General features: G+C 34.2%; 2 protein-coding genes across 16 annotated transcripts in view; both read left to right on the forward strand.

The window, feature by feature from the left end:
• The first annotated feature begins 1,665 nt into the window (after nucleotides 1–1,665).
• LOC105201670 (ribosomal RNA small subunit methyltransferase NEP1) lies at nucleotides 1,666–4,220 on the forward strand. Of its 3 annotated transcripts, none has more exons than XM_011169793.3 (5): nucleotides 1,666–2,465; nucleotides 2,569–2,697; nucleotides 2,852–3,095; nucleotides 3,341–3,549; nucleotides 3,628–4,220. In XM_011169793.3, the coding sequence occupies exons 2-5, from the start codon at nucleotides 2,620–2,622 to the stop codon at nucleotides 3,739–3,741; spliced, it is 645 nt and encodes a 214-aa protein (XP_011168095.1). In that variant the 5' UTR covers nucleotides 1,666–2,465; nucleotides 2,569–2,619; the 3' UTR covers nucleotides 3,742–4,220. The 3 variants fall into 3 exon arrangements, with proteins under 3 accessions (XP_011168095.1, XP_039315563.1, XP_011168087.1); XM_039459629.1 differs by having other exon boundaries at nucleotides 1,666–2,458; XM_011169785.3 differs by having other exon boundaries at nucleotides 1,666–2,697.
• A 786-nt stretch (nucleotides 4,221–5,006) lies between these two features.
• Nucleotides 5,007–22,349, forward strand: part of LOC105201608 (homeotic protein female sterile) — a 32,754-nt gene continuing 15,411 nt past the window's right edge. For 3 of the 13 annotated variants that reach the window (XM_026134489.2, XM_026134490.2, XM_026134497.2), the window contains exons 1-14: nucleotides 8,292–8,506; nucleotides 10,504–10,791; nucleotides 11,270–11,318; nucleotides 11,808–11,849; nucleotides 17,680–17,928; nucleotides 18,079–18,273; nucleotides 18,418–19,020; nucleotides 19,712–19,789; nucleotides 20,099–20,194; nucleotides 20,294–20,395; nucleotides 20,553–20,698; nucleotides 20,772–20,931; nucleotides 21,002–21,566; nucleotides 21,960–22,118. In XM_026134489.2, coding sequence (XP_025990274.1) covers nucleotides 10,781–10,791; nucleotides 11,270–11,318; nucleotides 11,808–11,849; nucleotides 17,680–17,928; nucleotides 18,079–18,273; nucleotides 18,418–19,020; nucleotides 19,712–19,789; nucleotides 20,099–20,194; nucleotides 20,294–20,395; nucleotides 20,553–20,698; nucleotides 20,772–20,931; nucleotides 21,002–21,566; nucleotides 21,960–22,118 — 2,455 coding nt within the window. In that variant the 5' untranslated portion in view covers nucleotides 8,292–8,506; nucleotides 10,504–10,780. Of the gene's footprint in view, nucleotides 6,157–6,176; nucleotides 6,669–7,424; nucleotides 7,546–7,664; nucleotides 8,507–8,988; nucleotides 9,113–10,503; nucleotides 10,792–11,269; nucleotides 11,319–11,807; nucleotides 11,850–17,679; nucleotides 17,929–18,078; nucleotides 18,274–18,417; nucleotides 19,021–19,711; nucleotides 19,790–20,098; nucleotides 20,195–20,293; nucleotides 20,396–20,552; nucleotides 20,699–20,771; nucleotides 20,932–21,001; nucleotides 21,567–21,959; nucleotides 22,119–22,349 lie in introns of those variants that run through there. The other 10 variants (XM_039456451.1, XM_039456484.1, XM_011169703.3 and 7 more) reach the window with 10 other exon arrangements.

Genomic DNA, 22,349 nt, shown 5'->3' on the forward strand with positions numbered 1-22,349 from the left:
ATCGCAAGAACCTTCCCGTAAATCACTTATATGAGATCTGCCGGAATAGTGTTTGTCATTGGCTTGCATTGATTGCGCATTTACAAGTTCCGTTCCATGGAACATAGGAAACAAACTAATGATCGGAAATCACAAACACATACCCTATAACACAATATTATTTAATATTAAATAATATTCCTAAAATATTAGATTTAATATTAAAAAATATTATATTCTCGATATAATATTTTAATATTATTATAATTTTTAATAATATTCGTATAATATTCTAAGAATACCGACTGTGTATGTGTACCGATTTTGATTTACATTTTCGCTTTTGCTTCAAAAAGACAGATACGTATACAACATAACAACACGGTTATTTATCTACAGTTGCAGCAATGAAATTTAATAAATTATTTATTGTTATTTGCGAGCTTTTAAAAAAATTGAAACAAAATCATAGTGCATTTGATCAACGAAGACTGCATCAGAAGATTGCAAAATGATATATTCTGTATACAATTGCAAACAGAAAAAAAAGAGAAAATCGCAATTTTTCTGTACAATAAAAGTACGCATAAAAAAAATTTGGATAGGATAGAATTTACGAGAAAATCGAAAGGAAGAAGAGAAGAAAAAGCCTGGCTATGTCTACGATTTAGCTGATACGATTTTTCGAGACGCCATACGCCATCTCTACAACGTGAACATACACTACGATGCCAATGTATATACATACAGTCGGTAAATACCTCGGAAAGCACATCAATTGTGTCTGTTGGCACACCTGGCGAAGGGATGAGTTCCAAGCGCGCGTACCCAAACTTTAAATTTTTTCTATCCTAACCTAACGGCTTACGCACGATTCATTTAGTCGCAATTTATACGAGCGCAATGAGGACAAGACACAAATGTGTCTGAAATGTGGGGGCGAATAAACAATAGATATTTATACAAATAAATAGACTCACCGTTTGCTGATCGCTCGTCCAGCTCCGTCCCGTAGTCTCAGCCGCCGCTTTCGAAGAAGATCCTCCTCCTCTCGATTCATACTTGGCACAAACGTGCGACACTTGGTTCGTTTTCGGCACCCCCGGTACTCACGTCCATCGAAAACTCGAGATACGGGATACGGAGCAACGGACAAGACGCGATTAAACGCGCGACGCGACTTGTGTCATCGCGACCGATCAATGTCGTCTGAGCAACACAAAGGATCCAAGATTCTCCTCACGACGATTTGTCTTGATTCGTACTTGGCACGAACGCGCAAGCCTTCGTTTTCGGACCTCTCAAAACCCTTCTGGTGCTCAGGCGTGTCAGAAACTCGCAATAAAAGGCAACGGAGAAGCTGCGAAACACGATTGAACGCGACATGACTTCGCACCATGCATTGGACACGACGGATGTCGGTACGAACGTCGACATTTCACTTTCGGCAGTCCACGACACTCTGCGACACTCTCGAAACATTCGCTCGCATCAAACACTCATACGGGATGATGAGAATACGAGTTGAAATGCGCTGCGACGCACCGCGATCTTCCGCCGTGCTCTCTAACTGATCGACTGCTGGCACTAGTGGCACTGCGTACTGCGTAGCGGCGTGACGTATGAATCACGTGACTGACGCCTGCGCGCCGCTGCGCCGCTACTACGCAGTGCCAACAATCGGTCGGTACGTCGGTTAGTGGGGACGGGGGAAAGTCACGGCGTGTCGCGGCGCATTTCAACTCGCATCCTCGTCCCGTACGAGTTTTTGACGCGAGCGAGTGTTTCGAGAATTTCATGGAGTGTCGGAAGTGAAGTAAATTGTCGGGCATTCGTGCCAACATTCGTCGTCATATGGATGCGATGTATTGTGCGAAGTTGTGTCGCATTTAATCGTGTTTTGCATTTTCTCCGCTGCTTCATATCTCGAGTTTCCGACGCAGAAAGAAGATTAGTTAAGAAAAGTTATTCCGCTGAAAACGGAAAAAGAAAACGGCGGAATCGGCGGAATGAAGACGCTACCAATTACGAGCGTTTCGCAGTTCCGCAGTTTCGTCATTCCGCATCCCATGTGAACGCACCCTGACACGTAGAGCACATCTCCAAATGTTTTTTCATGCACTTATCAGCAACGCTAGGTGATTGTATCTCTTTGCGTGTTTGCATTTGATTGTAAATTGGGTGGATTCCGCTATTTTTATAAATTAATAATAATTTATTTATGGCACTATTAAGAACATTTTTCGATTCTGTTTGATCCTAGTCTATCTGTATGCAATCACTTGGCCTGACTTGGCCCTTTGTTATAAAATACTCTATATAGTGTGGTGATTATTTGTAAAGATAGCTTTTATAAATAGAGATTTTTATAAACAAAGAGAGAAAGAGATTAATTATGATTTTGATACAAATATAATGATATCGCTTCGCCATCTAACAATGACTTGGAACAACTTCAGCGCATTCGCATTACAGTCTCGTAAGTTGTAAGTATGCGGTTGTGTCGATATAATCGCAAGTGTTCTCACGAATCACACGTGTAAATTAATTTCAATAATAAAACTTTAAACGTTTAAAATGGGGAACAAGAGGAAACAGCGTGACGAAGATGATTACGAATATGATCCAGGTCCTAAACATATGCAAATAGGTCACATTAAAAATCAAGAGAGGCGTCTTATCGTTATATTGGAGAATGCTCAACTGGAATCTGTGAAAGTAAGGTTATATTTTTCCATTTATATTTGTCGATGTTTATGAATGCAGCAATGCTTCTGTTATTATTATTAATTATTTTTTATTATTAATTACTTTGTTTTTATGATTTTAATTTTCCGTATCTACACCATCGTGAAAATTTGTACAATTGTAGGTTGGACATAGTTTTGAATTGTTGAACTGCGACGATCATAAGCACATTTTGAAAAAAAATAATCGCGATCCTGGTACGTGCAGGCCAGACATTACTCATCAGTGTTTGTTAATGTTAATGGACAGTCCGCTAAATCGAGCTGGATTATTGCAAGTCTATGTACATACGGAAAAAAATGTATTGATAGAAATTAATCCACAAACCAGGATACCAAGAACGTTCAAACGTTTTGCTGGATTGATGGGTAAATATGAACACTTGATTTTTAATATAATATGTAATAGATAAATAGACTATTATATTTAAGTTTATAAATGACCTCTGTGCATATATTATAATATTTTCTTATATTACATTTGTGTACTTTTTACATTACTTACAAATTTAATAAAATTGTGTAAATCTAAGTTGTCTAAGTCTAAATGAAAATCTATTTTCACTTGATAAATTTATTATTAATGTATTAAGATACTAAGTATTTTATTACAGTCCAACTATTACATAAATTTGGTGTCAGAGCAACGGATGGACCAATGAAGCTTCTTAAAGTAATTAAGAATCCTATTACGAATCATTTGCCAGTTGGTTGTCATAAGATATTGATGTCATTTAATGGGAACAAAGTATTGAATCCACGAGAGCTTGTACCTGACCAAGATCCAATTGCTATTGTAGTTGGAGCTATGGCACATGGTCAAGTAAGTTATTAAAACAATATTGTTAGTATTACATTAAAAAACATTCCATAAATGCTTTATATTTTTGTTTATTTATAGGTCAAAACAGATTACACAGAAGAAATCTTCTCAATTAGTAATTATCCTCTCTCAGGTGCTGTTACATGTAGTAAGTTGTGTACAGCATTTGAAGAAGTTTGGGGAGTTGTCTAATAAAAAGCTATAATGTATTATGTATTTAATTTCAAATTTATATGAATTGCAAGAAAGGATTTCACAATTTGAAGAATTTTCTAAAATGAATGTAATTTTATTTTAATGAAAAGTAGCTTACAATCTTATTTTTATATTAGCTTTCTACCTATACTTTTTGATATTTTTTTTAACAGGTATTTAACATATACATATTTTATTAGTATTAATATGATGAAATTGCTAAAAATCATTAAAAATTTTTTTAAATGATCAAATTTGTGTGCATTGACAAACACATTGGGATAAGTTCAAACGTGTTTAGTCAAATAAATGGATTAAAATTTGGTATTTTATATAAATTGTAAATCTTATAAAAGAAACAATGTTATTTCATTATGAATTTATGATGTGAAAAATCATGTTTTATTTAAATATCTTATTACAATTTTGTAAAGAGCTCATAAATATTTTAATGGATAAAAATGAGAACAAAATTATTTGTGTTTACTTATGATTTATTTTATTTGTACATAATTTAGTTCTATGTAGCATATAATAAATATTTAAATATACATAATGTTAAACACATTTCTGATGACTAAAAATTAATAACTAATGAAGAAATAAATGTGACAAATGCCACTCGTGATATTTAAACTTATAATTCACTAAATTTAAAGCCAATTAGGAAAAAATTTTGAAGCTTATAATAAAATATACAAGAGATATGCAGAGATACACCACTTGCTGTTATGTGTGTGACATATTGTAATAAAAAAAGACAATTGTTTTCTTATTTTAATAGGTCTATTCAGAGCAAATGTGTGATGCAAAGCAAACATATTCATTGAAATTGAAAGATGCTTCAGAGAACTAACTTTTTCAAAGTATTGGAATTGTTCCAAATATATTCTAAATGGAATTAGTCTGTTTTCTCTCCCTAGGAAATACAATAGAAATCTAAGAAATAATTAAATAATTTTACATCCATTCTGAATAGTTCCATAATATGTATTTAGATCAAGAGAAATTTTTGTTTAAAAAAGTTGGAATTTTGTTAAATAAGAAATAATAAAGCATTCTAACATCAAAAATACTGATTGATATGTTCTTAGAGAGATAAGAGTGATGATGTTGTATCAGTTTCAACTTATTTGGATAGAACCAACTGATTGTGGAAATTGGGAAAAAATTTTAGATAAAAAAATTTGAAATAAATTAAAATAAGTCATGAGAGTAAATAGATAATGAGAAAAAGGTTTTTTTAATAAAAATATATATTTAAATATTGCTTGTTCAAAAGAATTATGTACAATGTCCATTGAAAAACGTAAAAATCAATTCATAAATATTCGGAAAACAACGAAGAGAAAAACATCCATATTTGAACAACATAATTCCTAAAAATCTCTTCATATTGCATTTATTAACATAGTATTTAAATTTCAACTAATTTGTTCGATTGCATTATACATCACAAGTTTGGTAAAAAACTACATAGAATGCACGTGTGCCCATAGAAAAATTTATAAATATTCGGGGAACGATAAAATCATCCATACTCGAATAATAATTCTTAGAAATCTCTTATATCGCTTTTATTGATATTGTATTAAAATTTCAATTTGTTCGATTGCATCACGTACCACGTGCGCCACGTGTTTATGTTTACCCGTATTCAACGCGACTCTGTTGATGCGTATAAATTATACAATTGAATTTGTTATATGGATTTTTTAAAATTTCTACCGCGAAATTTTATCATATCCATGTTTACGAAATGTGTGCATTGTTAAACCTGTTGGGAAAAAATCAAAAAGGAACGCTACTCTTCATCGATATATACTCGTACATAATAGAAACATTCTCACAGAAACCGCATTTAACGATTGCTAATTATTAGAAATTTAAGTCGATCGATTTTACTTTTAATATCAAACGTATTTTTGAATGTTGACGTTTTCTTTCTCAATATTGCTTATAATTTTTACACGTGTTTGACTACGTGTCTTTGATAGGAACTTTTACGTGGCAGTTTATAGATGATCTTTAAAATCATTCCTCATTTTCTCATATTGTTTGTACGCAGATATTGGGAGCGTGTATCTTGTACAAATAAGAAATTCTTGTTCATATCAGAGAACGACGATATATATCGCCTAAACATAAGTTGAAAGAATTCGGAAATTCTCGATCAGGAAGGCTAATAAAAAAGCGTTTACCGTTAGCCTCATATTGGTCAGGTATCGGAATCGGAACGTCGTATCGCAATGACTCATCAATATCGGTCTTCCGGTGATGCGATTGGGCCGCGTCAGAAAGACGCCACCTGCGCCCGCCAATCGTCATTCGGAACGCGAAGTTAAATGGTGGACCGGAAAGAGTGAACGCGCAAAGTCGGACGCATCATCGCGCGTATACCTATCGCCGTCCGTACGTATCTTTCCTCTTTCTTTTTCTTCTCTTTCCTCCCCTCCCGCTTTCCTATTACGTTACGTCATCAAAGCGGGAAGGCGGATTTGTCAATGTCAAGAATATATCTGCCAGTTCGGCTCTCCCGCGCGTCACGTCGTGACACAGTTGTCGCATTCGATCTGCGAGCGACGTGTCGCGGCGTTCCACGCATCGGTATTCCACGCGGTGAGAGTTTAGTACGGCGTAGTAGTGCGAGGTAGTAAACGGTTTCGAGTTTCCGAGTGATACACGTGCGTCCATATATACATACACGCGGGAGTCATATATACATGCACACACAGGAGGGATCGCCATCTTGTGTCGTCGTCGTCGTCGTCGTCGTCGTCGTCGTCGACGAGCAGGAGCGACGCCGTCGGGCGTCGTGTGGACCGCGTGCGTTCGGCCGTCCGCCAGGAGTCTCCCGACGGACCGTCGAATCCACGTACGCTTGGACTTTGGAGCATGAAATTAAGAGAAGACTGACGAGAAACGTTAGTTTATTGAAAAATTATATTTTTCACGAGCATGCCACCGGAGGTATGAGCCACTGCGACCCGACTCTTGATTTGACTCTCGTAGTGGCGTGTCACGAGTCCACGATCCTGCTCGACGCGTCGGCGAAGGCCGTCGCGACTTCGTCACGTTCTACGCCTCGCGACAGGGACTTTGCGTCGGAACGGTCGCGGAGCATCTCGGCGACACCGCGTCACAACATTGCTCGCAACGTGGTCGCGTTTCGCGCGCTTTCTCGCGCTCGTTCATGACCACGATGGGCGCGAGGGAAAGAGATCGATTTCGTTTTCTCGTATCGCCATGTTGGATGAGCGTTAACGGACCGTCGCCCTCCTCCCCCACCTCCCCCCCATCGGACACGAGTCTACACGCGTCACACGGCGAGTCTGAACGCATCTTTACGCGCGAGAACTACGCGGAAGAAATTCGCGCGCACGCCACGTGCCGTCGGCCACGCTCTTCCGAATCGTCGCGCCGAGTCCTTCACTCGATACGGCCGTTCGTCGCGACACGCGGCGGCGGTCGGTAATTATGGATTTTGCGTCTCCTCGCGCCTTCCCATGATGCGTCGCGTGGCAACAGCAGAATCGTGGAATCGGACCGTTACCTCGGCACCGCGCGGCGATAACTCGCGCCGCGCGCGACGTCAGGTCTCGTCCCGGCGATCGCCGCTGCACGCGCGAGTACGATGAATGTCCTTCGACGACACGACGAACTTTTAATTATTATTCTAGCATTATTAACAACCCTGCCAGGACTCACGTTTCTCCGCGTTGAGGGATGAATCGGGCAAACATGGAACGGTGGAAATTAACCGTTGATCTTTGACTGCTAAACTGTATACCACGTATAAACGTAAATAAAGTCTGATAAGCGCAAATGCATATACATATATTTTTTGTAGCTTTAAGCAACGTGTCCGATATTCGAGGTCAATCGATATCGGTTATCCCTTGATGAACCCCTTTTTTTAGAGAACCGAGCGTCACCGTGGCAAATTGGGGAGCGCTACCTGCTACTACGTCGGCTATGAGGGGGGTCCTCTCGGAAGGGGAAAGAGAGAGAGAGAGAGAGAGAGAGAGAGATAAAGAAAAGAGTTTTGAGACAAACGTCCCCGCCTACTCTCCATCGATAGTTCAGTATATAGGACCGATTTATCGTCGCTAGATCCATTTCGTGGAAAGAGCCGGGAGACGTTAGACGTCGCTGTAGTGCATTTGTAATTGGCGCGCTTGCGTTTGGCACGGCGGCAGGGTGTCGCTAGTTGCGCGCGCACGCGCAACGGCTCCGCCGCTGCGGTGGCGAGGGAGAGACGGACGGAAGGAACGATGGAACGGGACCATTTCGGTACGTCGCGGAAGAATGCGTAGCCATTGTTGGTGCTGCGATCGTTAGTTTCTAGATCCGAGATCGCCATGGGCACGGAAAGGGACACGACCGCGCGGAGCTCGAGGATAACGTCGACGAGCCGCGACGTGGGCCATTGATGCGTGTGACGAGTCGCGCGTAAGTCTGGGACACTGTAGTCTGTGTGATCGGACCGCGTCTCCGCGTACACCCGTCGTACCGTCTCGGTCTCGGTCTCGTCTCGCGTACGCTAGCCGAGCGCTCGCGCTCGCACGAGTGAGAGTGAGTGAGGTGATATACGGTGGGGCCACTACTACTCGAGCGGCGGCCATAACACCGACCGACCAACCAAACTAAACGGCCGAGGGAGAGAAAGCGTAGTGCGAGCGTTGTCTGGGGGCCGTGGTGGTAGTGTTTTTCCGATTGAGTTCCCGTTTGTGCGGAAAAGCGGACTTCCGTCTCTGATCAGGTAAGCGATCGCGCGGGACGCCGGGAGGGCTGGCTGGTGGCGAGCCCCATTCTCGCCGCGTTATATAGGCGTAAGGCGCGCGTGGCGCGTTACGGCCGCGGCCGTCGCGCGACGACGGCGACGGCGGCAGCGGTAGCGGTGGCGGCGGTGTGTGCATGAACGCGGCGCGGCGCAGCGGTGCGACGTAGCGGCGCGGCGCGGCGCAGCGCAGCGCGGGCCCTTGGGAGCTTTCTTTCCCGAACGGCCGTACCGCCATGTTGAGACCTACGCCGCCGAATCCGAGTGTCCGGTGAAGGCGGCCTGCCCGAGGTACCGCGCGCGCCGCGCCAGGGCGATCCCCCATCCTCGCCTCGAGCCCGTCCGCGTCGTCGAATTCTCACGGCGTCATCTCCGTCTCTCTCTTTTTCTCTCTCTGTCTCTCTCTCTCTCTCTTTCTCTCTCTTCCCGTGGCGCCAGTCGCCGAGCTTCGCTCGGCTGCTTGCTTGCCTGCCTGTGGCCAGACGGACGATTCGTCCGTGCGGCGGTTCACTCACGTTTGTTGTGCGTCGACTGGGTGCGGATCCGCTCTCTTCCTCTTGCCTTTCTCTCCGGCTCGTCCTTCGCTTGGTAACTCGCGATTATCGTTGTCGCTGTCATCGTCATCGATATCGTTATCATTATCATTCTCGTCATCAAAATCATATTATTATCGTCGTCTTCGTCGTCGTCCGTCGTCGTCGTTATTGTAGTTGTAGTTGCTCATCACCGTCCTCGCCGCCACGCTTGTTTCTCTTTCGCGTTCGCTCGTGGATCTCGCCTTTCTCCACTCCTACTCCTCCTCGGATGACTTTTTCGAGCACCTGTTCGCGCCGAGCGCGGCAAGACGATGTCTTCTTATCTGTCTGCCCCTGATACCTGGCCGCACGCGTCGCGGCCATGAATCTTGGCTCGTTTTGTCAGAATTCTTTTCGATCGCAGCCACGAACCAACGATTCTACGATCGGCGGGGTTTGACGATCGTCGTAGACGCGATGCGTGGTCTTCCCTTGCGCATTATCAATTTTGCCAGTTTTAACCAGCCTCCTCGCTTTCTATACCAGTGTAACACTTGTTTGTGCTACTTTAGTCAAACTTTCCATTTTGGCTCACTCCGATCACTGAAGAACTCTGGGATACGCGCCGAATCTCGCATCCAGTTTCAGGTGCAAGTGAATTTGAAAATTTTTCATATTTGCAAATGAAGATTTTCAGGGTTGATCGAATGTGTGACGATTCTATCATGTATTCCCTCGTGAAACCCCAGTTGCTTCTCTATGAAAATTATTGTCGTTGAAGATCTCTTCTCTCGTGTAATTTTATTCTTAATCGTTATAGCTAATCATTCCTTTTGCATAGAATTAAGTTAGGCATTATAAATTAATGTCTTTTAGTTTATACATATCTATAGAAATATTCCTTTTTTTTTACAAAAAATGTATGTTATTAAGATGGAAAGAAATTTATAAGGCTATGTTACCTTGAAAAATATTGAGTAAATGTATATTAATTAAAATGTTAATTGTATCCACCTTGAAAGAAAACTGGCACAGAACCATTCTTTCTTTTTATTTTGATATTCTGTATAAATAATTTGCCGAGATTAAGTATTTTATTAAAATAGCACAAGTGTATCACAGTAATTTGCTTTAATAATTTTTTATTGCATCAACGTAATGTTCAGCCTGTATATTATTTTAGATTGTTACATATTATATAACATTATCAGTATTTTTGAAGAAGATAATACAGTATATGAAAAAAGAAAAATTTATACATCTAAAAAAATCTGTTAACATATAATAATATAGTAAGAAATAGATTTTGCTTTTCCAGCATGTACCACTAGATTCAGTTTTTGCATGATATGTTAAATAATATATAAATTCCCTGAGAGTATCTCTCAATGTAAAAATCATTCTAAAGCGATGAAACAATTTTGGGGTTGTTACAATATGGGGTCCTATTGTTATGTTATCCAGATGTTGCTAATGTCGCGAGTCTTACCTGGAGGTACGGAGTCTCACTGCAGTATACAGGGCTGACATTCAAAGTACTACCACTCGGTAGGCTTGTGTAGTGTTATGCCTCCTCGGCACCAATACTCCTGGTTGCAGCGCAATCGTCTTGGCAAGCAATTAATGAGCTGCCATGCTCAATTTGCAATATATACTTGCCATCTCAATTGTTGATGAAGCCTCATAGCGTCAAGCATCAACGTAAGGCAGTTACCTGCTGCGTAGCATTTATGTATCATATATGTCGGAAAGGTAGGTGAAGTTCATTATCGGGAAGTGGATGAGCCATATATTATAAATACATATTTAAAGGAAAAAAAATATATATATACACACACACACACACGTAACAAATCTTGCATACATTTAGTAAACTATCTACTTGTCAAATGTACCTTACACATTAAAGATGTTAGATTATATGTGAACTGGCTAATCACGAAAATTGTCTTGAGAAAAATTTGATAAATTTCATCTTGATAATGAAGCAAATATAAAAACGTAAATAAAATAAAAAAGAAATATTTTTTATCAAACATTCAAGTATTTTATTAGATAGGATTAACTGATACTGGCTCTTTTCTTCTCTTTCTTACAAAGTTGATGTTACTACTTCACCAAATATTTTAGTATAAGCCATATAATTAACAGATATAATGAGTTTTTATTTTATTATATTTTTTTCTATTTTATAAAGGAAACTTATCATGCCCTGCTTTTTTTGTTGCAGAAACGAAGTCAAGATGCAGCAGGTGGACACCATCTCGCAGAACAATTCTGTGAGTAATTAGTATTAAAATTTTATATTTGTGATATAGTGCAGAATGCACCTGGCTTATATTAATTCTATGCAATCTTAAAAGCTGCATTAAAAATCCTGTAATATAGCCATGCTATCTATCAATTTTCCCAGTTTCAACGCATTACATATTACACAGCATCAGCATTCTCAGCAAAATATGTGAAATTATATAAACCTCAATCGTTTATATTTAACTTGAAATAATTGGGAAGAATTATAAGATGTGTATAAATTATATGTTTAATATTTTGTTCCAATATTTCCAATCTTGGAAATTATTACTTTGCTATGTGATTGTATCTGTGTAATATATTTTATATTTGTTTTTAATCAGTTTCTTTGTGTTTGAATACACAATTCCTAATATTGTTTTGTATTTTCCATTCCTTGCATAACATTCGATATAAATCTTTCAACATTCTAAAAAAAGAGCGTTGTTTGACTGAATAGTATGTATGAATTACAGTTAGATGTGGAGGAGCGAGAAAGGCTGTGTAATATACCGAAGGTGAGAAACCTTGCTGACTATGGTTTCGATTAGAATATGTTGAAATATAAATTGGCAACTAATAATTCATGCTGTTATAAATAATCTAGAATTTTGCTTTATTCACTATCAATAGTAAACAATATAAACATATTTCTATAAATTTCTATTAATTTTACGATGCGAACAAAAAACAACATAAAAATATTTTAAAATATTATTGTTATTGGTATTACTGTACAGGCAAGAAACTCTTTTGCTTTGCTCACTATATCTAACATTTGTATTGCATAGCATTTATATTGTAAACATTTTCTACATAAATATTTATAGCTTATACGCTATTTTATGCAGTGTATAAACGTAGTGTCGTAAATTATTATACCAATTATTTCTGGTTTAACGATGTGAATTTGTTTCTACAGTTTTGCATGAGCTATAAAAAAAAGTGCCATTATATTTCATTTCTAAATTCTCACTTTTAAATGTTAGTCTTTAGTAACAATTTTCTTATGCAGAATTCCAAATCGCTTGCCTGTGGTTATGGAAATTAAATATTTAGCAGCCTAATTCGCTCGTTGCATGGATGGGGTCATTAACTTTCAGTGCATTCTATTAACAGTTTACATTTATGTATTTAATAAAAATTTGTTTTTGTTTATTATTTTTATAAGAAAGTTGTCTAAAGCATCTTTTTAATCTCGTGTCGTACATTTTTTTATTTTATATATTCAACTATTAATATATTTCGCACAAATATATGATACATACTCGTGCAGTGTTCTCAGATGGAGGAGCAAGTCTCGCGCATGCGCAGTAACGCGTGAAGGCGCGCTTAAGCGTGCTCTCTGTTTATTTTATTATATCTCGTTCATTGTATGTATTCATTTTTCTTTCAAAAATTATAATCAAATAATCGAATTAAAATATAGACGTCTTTTTTATTTACACAATAAAAAAATTGGAAGTTTAATATATTTTTATATGCCAAACGGTCTAAATTTTTATGCTAATTTAACACAAGATGATTATATTAAAAAGTATTACACACAAAATAATGTAAAAAAAAATAATACAAAAAATATAATACTTTGACAAAATTTGAAACAAATTGTGAAAGCATTTCTTCAATAAAATTAATATTTATGTATTGATATTTACATTTTATTTATTTATCTATAAATTGTATTATTCTAACACTAAGAAATATTATATATCAATTTAACAGAAAATATTTAAATAATTATTATGTTAAAAATGTATTTTGATAAGCATGTTAATATTTAAATAAATATGTATTAATAATTAAATAAAGAACCTTAAATTATATACGTATGAAAGATGTATTTATAATATTCTGTTGTATTTTTATTATTTATAAACAATATATGTCTCTAATTATTTTTTATTTTTAATAAAATTAAAAAACGTAATGACACAAGTTTCAGTTTTGTTGTATAAGTATCTTAAGTATTCAAGGTGATTTAAGCAAAATTTTATTAAGCAAAGAGTTAGTTATTCTATAAATAAATTTTGTTTATTTATAGAGCAGCTAATATTTGCATCACAATGAAAATTTGCATAAATCTTAAATAAACAAAACACATTCTTACATAAAAAATTCAGATTTTTGTTGTTTTTTATTACATTTCCAATAAAGCGCATTTCTATTTCTTTCTATTAAAATAAACGTTTAATCTAGCTAGAAAATCTTCCCCACTTTTTGATACTTTCAAATGCAATATTTTTGCATTTAAAACAATCGGTAATTTTTTTTCATTATTTTGAAAATATGTGTAATACGTTCTTAAATTAATACTTGTCTATATTAAAAACTCAACGTAAAAATTTTAACAAAAACCGATTTTAATACAAAATATGTTTTTCTTTACTGTTCAGCAATGTACACATTGTGGAATTAGTATATAACTAAAAATTTAGCATAAAAATTCTTAAGACATTTGAATGTCTCCAACGTTTTAAAAAGTTTTATGACCGTTGCATATTCCTTCCATTTTCGCTATTCATTCTACATTTATATATTACAAAAGATTTAGTACTTAACAAAACATTTAAATCTTTATTTTGAACCATGTGGTATCAATCATTGTCAAAGATAATGTATGATGTCCAAGGATTAATGAGGGCTTTTCTTTTCGACGCATACAAATACTTCCAAATATCGATGTCCAATTGTTTGCTGCATTTTCCTTTTTTTTTTTTTGTAACTATTTTTCATTTTTATTCGTAACGGGACTCAGGTAGTTAGGAAACACAGACCTTCCTATTTAACCGTATACTATTGTAGTTGAAATATTAAGCGTGAAGATTTCCAAGAGCATATTTTAGAATTGTTAGGATTTCAGTTGGATTCCATGCACTTCTTTCTTGTTCTTGGAAAACAAAATCTGCTTATTGGTTACATTTTCAAAAATTGTTACAACAGCCGTCGTTTGTTGATGTACCTCTCATTTCGATGTTGACCATACAACGAGTAACATCATGTGCTCAGAACCATCTCGTTTTATTTCGCTAAATTTTTTCCAGTATTTTGAAAATGGAGCAATTAGCAAAATATACGGTAATTAAAATTTTTATTAATTAGAAATTGCTATATTAATTTCTTTTATCAGACCTAAAAATTGCGGAAATTGTAAAAAAACTTACCCTAATACAACTTAAACACGCGGTTTTATAAAACTCTCTTAGCTCTTTCTTCCTTCTTTTAGAAAAATTATCTTTTTATAAAATTATATTCTATTCTAATTTAAACGGTTCTTATTAACTTGTTTCATAAGTTCTCTTATAATTGCGTCATTTTATTTTGTATTTATATGTATATACATAATTTTTATAAATATTTATAAATAACGTATAATAAATACAACAAGTTATATATATGTATGTGTGTGTATGTGTATGTGCATATGCGTGCGTGTGTGTGTGTATGTATATGTAAAGGTATATACATGTATTAAAATTAATATATATACTATATATTTCTTTATAATATATAAATTATTTAAATATGTATTATCTAAATATAATTATATGGAAAAATTTTATCTTGTAATGAAATTATATTTTGTTATTTTATGTATTATATTTTATACATGCAACCATTAGATATTCAGTACAATTAGAGTCTGGTCATAGGACAGCCAATTTTAATTAATTCAAGTTTTGTCAATTGAGAGGAAAAAATAAAAGAGACTGAAAAATATAGCTTTTTCTCGTTCTTACTGCATGTTTAACCTTTTCTCTTACACAATTTTGGCAAAATTACTGTATAACCAGTCTCTAATTATTGACTCTAGTAATATATTATTAGAGTTAATAATTAGAAGCGTTAATAAATTACCATATACATGTATTGGCTAATTTACGATATTTTATCATTTTTTTAGAAATTGCTTAGTGTTTAAAATCTTTAAGTAAACACTTTAAAATAAAAAATCTAGAAATAAAATTTTTGATACTTTTATGCTGTTGTAAAAATTACTCTTGAAATAAATGAAAGTAATTTTTTCTTCAGCCACTTTTTTAATTTGAATAAAAACATTCTTTCTTAAAAATAAAGTTTAGTATAGAATCAGATTCTTAAAGAGGTTTCCACCTAAATATAATTTGCCATGTGCGTATGCGAATTGCTTGTATATATGAAACATCAAATGTATGGAATACATACATACATACTAGTATATATAATCTTGTTCTGATTGTTCCTGATTTATACACTTATAGTCAACTCGTAATAATATTTTCATGTTTATATATTTCTTTGAATTTCATAAATATTTATTCTAAATGTAAATGTCCGAATTACTTTTTTATATGACAATGTGTTTCGTTTCTAAAAGTGTTCAGTAACCCCATAAATATATTTGAAATTGATTATTTCTATTTGTATTTCCGATAAGTTCCCCGTATCAACAAAAATTTTGTCTTGTGTGATAATGAAACGATTTCTATCGCGTTAATCATTCTAGATAAACAATATTATCTAGGTGGATAATACTAAGCGTTGATTTTTTCCAAAAATTGTTAGAGACTCGTATTAGGACTAATGCTATAAAAATGCCGGAATATTTTTCTTCAAAATTTTGTAAGATATAAATGTTTTATAAAAGTACATTTTAATATTTTATAAAAATATTATATTTTATGAAACTTGTATAAAAATATTAAATACGTACATGTTTTACATATAATTTTAAAAATTGAAAAGAAAATATTACATAGTATTTTTTAGAGTAATAGCTTTCGGCAGCAGTTAAGAATACAAAGATTTACATTTCATATATTGTATATAGTTATGTATAATTATTTACAATTTTATTTTTTATTTATTTTATGTAATTATAAATAATTAGAATTGTATATAAATAAATATATACATATATTTAATAACGTATATATTGACAATCACATTACGAACATGTAGAAATTGTTCAAACATCTTTTTACATAATTACGAATGTAAAAACTATTGATATAACATTTATTCTTTGAAATTTTTCGTAATATCGCGACAGTAAATAAATGATTTTTAGCTCTATTTGATTTACATGCACTTTCTTTTATCTAAAACGGAGAATATTCAAGAATGAATTAGAATATATTCATTAGAAAAAAAGGACAAAAACCTGAGGTCAGATTAAAAGGGAAAAGTGCAAGTAAAATGAATGAACTTTTTGTGGGTCGACAAAAGCTCTTTATTCCTTAAATTTTACATCGTCGTTAAAAGCTACGGTCGATTAGATACATTCAGTTTGTATCGTTATTATATTGAGTTATAACGATATTTGCTTGTTTTAGTTGCAATTAATACGAAATGAGTATATATTTACAATTTCTGGAAAGATGAAAACAAAGAAAATTAATGATTACAAATATAGACAGATTACATACATTAATTTTGATATTTACTGTGGCAATGCAATTAATATATGTAATTGTAGAAATAATGTTTATTGCGTTTGCATACATTTTTTGTGAAAAATATCAAAATTTTGTGTGTAAGAGAGTTTAGAAGAAACTTACCTGACTTAATAATCATATCTGAAGCATATAAGCTTGTTTTCTTAAGAATTATATTAAGGAAACTGACTCTAAGTTTGGAATTTTTCAGACCACATGGTTTCAATTGTTATTGTTCATTTTAGTTTTACTAGTCACATTTGTCTGTGTACTATAGTTTTTATTTATCTCAACGATACATTAACCCAAACAATAGAAATGGAAATTCAAAGAAAAAAAAAACTGAGAAAAAGAAAAGATACCTGAACTAAGAAAGAAGATATGTTGCACAATGTCATTGCATTTCTTTGGAAATTGAATTTCCTGAATATATTTTAATTTAGTTTTAATAATTTGTATTAAAATGTTTTACTTTTATTTATAATCAATCAATCTTTATTTTATGTTTAATATTATTTAATTTAATTTATTTTATTTAACGTTATTAACTTTTTACTACCGCATGTGCATTTTATATGAAAAATATATTATTAGAACATATTAAGTTTAGAAAATATTGAAAAATGAATACAAATGAAATCTGTATAAGCATAAATCTAATAATAATAGTTGCATATGTATATCTGGAAACACTGCATATGAGTATTGCTATTAATCTAAAATGCATGATACTGATAAAATTAATGATGTGCGAACATGTCAGTATTAAGTAGATTTATTAATTTTATGGTTTGCAAAATGTGATCTGCTTAATAGATTTCTTACGTAATATGTTTAAAAATGTTACAATGTAGATGCATAAGTAATTGAAAAATACGTCATTTTATTTATATATGTAATATAATTAATAAAATAAAAATGAACAATACAGACGAGTATACCTGGCAAGGCTTCAACTACGCCAGCGAGTCCTGCAAAGGAACCGCCTCCACGTGATGAACCACCTCTGGAACCGGTGAATGGCATAGTTCAACCACCGGTCGTTCCACCACCGAATCGTCCAGGACGTATCACGAATCAGTTGCAATTTTTGCAAAAAGGTGTTTTGAAGCCAGTATGGAAGCATCAATTTGCCTGGCCCTTCCAACAACCTGTAGATGCGAAAAAACTCAATTTACCAGTATGTTAAAATTACATCGTTTGAATATTATAAATATTATAAATATTATACCGAATACAGAATATACATAAATTTGTAAAATGTGTTACTGGAACTTTACAATAATTTTATTATAGTGCGAATAATTGCAAAAATTTTTTTATTTAAAAGGATTATCACAAAATCATCAAAAAACCAATGGACTTGGGCACAATCAAAAAGCGGCTAGAGAATTCGTATTATTGGAGTGGGAAAGAATGCATTCAGGATTTCAATACCATGTTTACCAATTGTTATGTCTACAACAAGCCAGGAGAGGATGTTGTAGTCATGGCACAAGCTCTCGAAAAATTGTTTCTTACGAAGGTATATTCCTTATTACACATTTCTATATTTTTTGTTAAATAAAAACATTAATATTAATTTTAAAAAATTGAAGTTAAGCATATGTGTATATATAGATGTAATATCGTTTTATTAGATGAAACGATAGTATTAATAATTTGTTAGGTTGCCCAAATGCCGAAGGAAGAGGTGGAATTAGATCCACCTGTTCCGAAAGGACCCAAAGGCAAGAAAACTGGAAGAGTTGGTGGACCAGGAGTAGGTGCAGTAACTCCAGGAGCAGGTAGAGGACGGCCATCTTCTGGTGCAGCCGCCGTTACTTCCAGTGTACCAAATAGTTTAACACCTTCTGCTACATCAGCTGGAACAACAGGCGTAATACCAATGCCACCTCTTGGTACTCAGGCACCAGTTTCGGTACCTGGAAGCACAAATACAACTACCATCGCTCCACCATCAAGTATGGGTGTCACACCGATGGCTACTCACAATTCTCTGCCTCAGCAAGTTGTCCCTCCAACCACGGGTTACCATGCGCAGCCAGCAATGGATCCTCAAACAGCTGCTGCCGTACCGCCACCTCCACAAGTCCCTGCAACACCCACTGTAATGCCTCCGTCACAACCTGCCAAACTCAAAAAAGGAGTTAAAAGAAAAGCTGATACTACAACTCCTACTGCAAACGCGTTTGATCCATTGTATGCACCTATGGATTCCAAGAATGCCAAAATACCTACGAGAAGGGAATCTGGCAGGCAAATTAAGAAGGTGAGTATTTTTTTCTTTCATTTTTATTACTATTTTATGTTTGAACACCAAAGATATACGAATTTGATATTTGAAATATGACATATTTATGCAGCTAAAAAACGAAATATTTATGCACAATAAATGTTACATCAAATTACATTTACTTGTGTAATTTCAAGTTTTGAGTGTACTTTTATTAAAAATTGAAGCTTTTATGTATTTTATAAAAAATAAGATTCCTATATATAAAAGCACAATATATAAAATAAATAAAATTTTATTGACATTTTCTTAACCCTTAAACACATAAAGTGGGTCTGGGAGACCTTCCCGAAAAAATTTTACTTTTGTGCCATTTTATTTTAGTTAAGCAATAAAGTTAGTTAAGCAATAAAGTTAGTCAATTGTAGCAGTCGATAGAGAAGACTTCAAACTTTTTTTCCACCTAGCCTGAATCTGTTTTCTCAATCCGTCTTTACACAGTAAGCGATCAAAAATCTAAGAGAATTTTTAATATGTGTTTAAGGGTTAAATATGAGAGAAGTATAAATTGTCATTATATATTTTACATAATCATAATTAAACGTCCTGATTCCTTGCATATCAAATCATATCATTTCATTAATTATGTTAACCACACCTATTGGCAATTAATAAAATAATGTACCATTAAACGACAATTAAACAATTCATGTCGTGGCTGTTTCAGCCAACAAGACAAGCGGAAGACGGCTTAGTGCCATACCATCAGGCCAATATGCCTCTTATGGGGGCAATGGCCCAGCAGGTACATTTATTATTATTCCTTCATATTCCTTCCTTTCATTTGTGTTGTCTTACCATCAAACGACAAACTTATATTAAATAAAAATTTATATATTTTATGGCATGTTAATAATGAGAATCTTTTGCTATAAGTCACAAAATTTAATGTACCATATTTTTATCTCTTAAATATATGTTTTATGTACTTGAAAAAATAAGCTAAAGGGTTGATATAATTATCTATCTTCTATAGGAAACTTGACTTTCAAATAAGATAAACTATAGCTTAATATATCAAATTTGTCACGTAGTATTTCTTTTTATTTTTTAGCCTCCCCATGCTGGTGTCAAAGGAAAAGAAAAATTGTCTGAAGCACTAAAGTCTTGCAATGATATTTTGAAAGAATTATTCGCTAAAAAACATTCGGTAATTGTGATATATTCTTTTTACATATAACAAGCTAATACAATATTACAAATGATATTGATTATGCAATTTAATCTTTTTTTTTTTAATACTGTATAGCCCTATGCTTGGCCTTTTTACAAACCTGTTGATGCAGAACTTCTAGGCCTTCATGACTATCATGAGATTATCAAGAAACCTATGGATCTTGGTACAGTAAAGGTATGCATTTTTTATTGTATAAATACAATCACAAATGTAGGCAAAATATACAGAATATAATTAAATTTATAAATTATTACAAATTTTACGTTTATATTTGTTATAATAACTAGATTATTCAAATATTTTAACGTAAAATATCTAATCTTTTTTACAGACGAAAATGGATAATCGTCAATATAAAACTGCGCATGAATTTGCGAGTGATGTACGACTTATATTTACTAATTGTTATAAGTATAACCCTCCTGATCATGACGTTGTTTCAATGGCTAGAAAACTACAAGATATATTTGAGATGAGGTTAGTTGAAATTTTTCAAAATCTGGATATATGATAAAATTACATAATTCTAATTACGTTAATTATGGATTAGATATGCTAAAGTTCCCGATGAACCAATGGGTAGCAGTATGGTGGCTATGAAAGGAAGTAGCAGTGGTAGCGGTAGTAGTTCTGGAGGAGATAGTTCTTCCGAGAGTGATGATTCAGTTGAAGTTGAACGTACTCAGAAATTACTTGAATTACAGCAGGAGGTATGCCTTTTTGAAATAAAAATTACTTTATACATAAACATAAAAATATAATTTATACATTATTTTATAGTTAAAAGCTATGCAAGAGCAAATGAGGAAATTAGTAGAGGAGACCGGTAAAAAGAAAAACAAAAAGAAGAAACCAGATAAGCCAAAATCAAAGCCAATGAGCAATAAGAACAGCAGTCTTGTTGCCAGTCATACTGGTGCCATGAAAGAACTTATGAAACCGAGTGGGATTCCCAATGTGTCCGACAGTGTTGGTGCTAGTATAGCTAGTGTTGCAATGGGTGCAGGCGATTTGAAAATGCCTGGTGGCATAGCTAGTGATCTTCATCATCAAACTACAGCAGTAGGACCTAATAAGACCCATGCTGCAGGAAGCCTAGGGCATCATTTGCCAACAGCAGTGAATGCTAAGCCAAAAGGTAAACGGGGACCTGGAAAAGCTGCCACAACTGCGAATACCGCAACCAAAAGGCCGAAGGCTAACAGCAGATCTACTGGGAACAAGAAGAAAAATACTGGCAATCAACCACCTCCAATCACATTTGATTCAGAAGATGAAGACAATGCTAAACCAATGTCTTATGATGAGAAGAGGCAGCTTAGTTTGGATATTAATAAACTACCAGGTAACATATGTTAGATAAAAAAATTCTCTATAGTAACAATAAAAAATGAAATAATAAATTATAAATATTGTATATAGCAAAAGATATTGTACTGATTGAGATCTGAAAATATATATGAAAATATTCAAGATAGAACTATTTATTAACTGTTTATTAATAGACAATCCAGTTATAAATGTTGTAATATAATAGTATAAAATCGTTACTAAGTATATATATACTTGCAGAATGATTATTATGATAATGTATTTGATATTTAATTTCAAACTCTTTGCTATTTTTGTAATATAATTCTATTTAAATCTTAATTTTTTTGTTTGTAATTATAAAGGCGGAGGATAAAAACAAAAATGTATATTGGGTTTTTCATTTTTTTTTGTTTTTTTTTTTTAGGTGATAAATTAGGTCGTGTTGTACACATAATACAGTCTCGGGAACCTTCATTGAGGGATTCAAACCCAGATGAAATTGAAATTGATTTTGAGACACTGAAGCCATCGACGCTTAGAGAACTGGAAAGCTATGTTGCATCATGCCTCAGAAAGAAGCCACGTAAGCTTCACTATAAATTTAAATTTATTTTGAGTTTATAAAATAATTTAGCTGCCACTTTTGCAATGGCAACGTACTATATACATTGTAATTATAACGTTATTCAGTTAGTGTTATATTAAAATTCTCATAAGGTATTAGTAAAGCTAAAATCTTATTTACAAAATTATACTTTTAAAATTTATGTTTTTAATGAAATATAATATATTTTTTGTAGTATGTAATTAATAA

Source organism: Solenopsis invicta, chromosome 1 (genome assembly GCF_016802725.1).
Source record: "Solenopsis invicta isolate M01_SB chromosome 1, UNIL_Sinv_3.0, whole genome shotgun sequence".
NCBI lineage: Eukaryota > Metazoa > Arthropoda > Insecta > Hymenoptera > Formicidae > Solenopsis > Solenopsis invicta.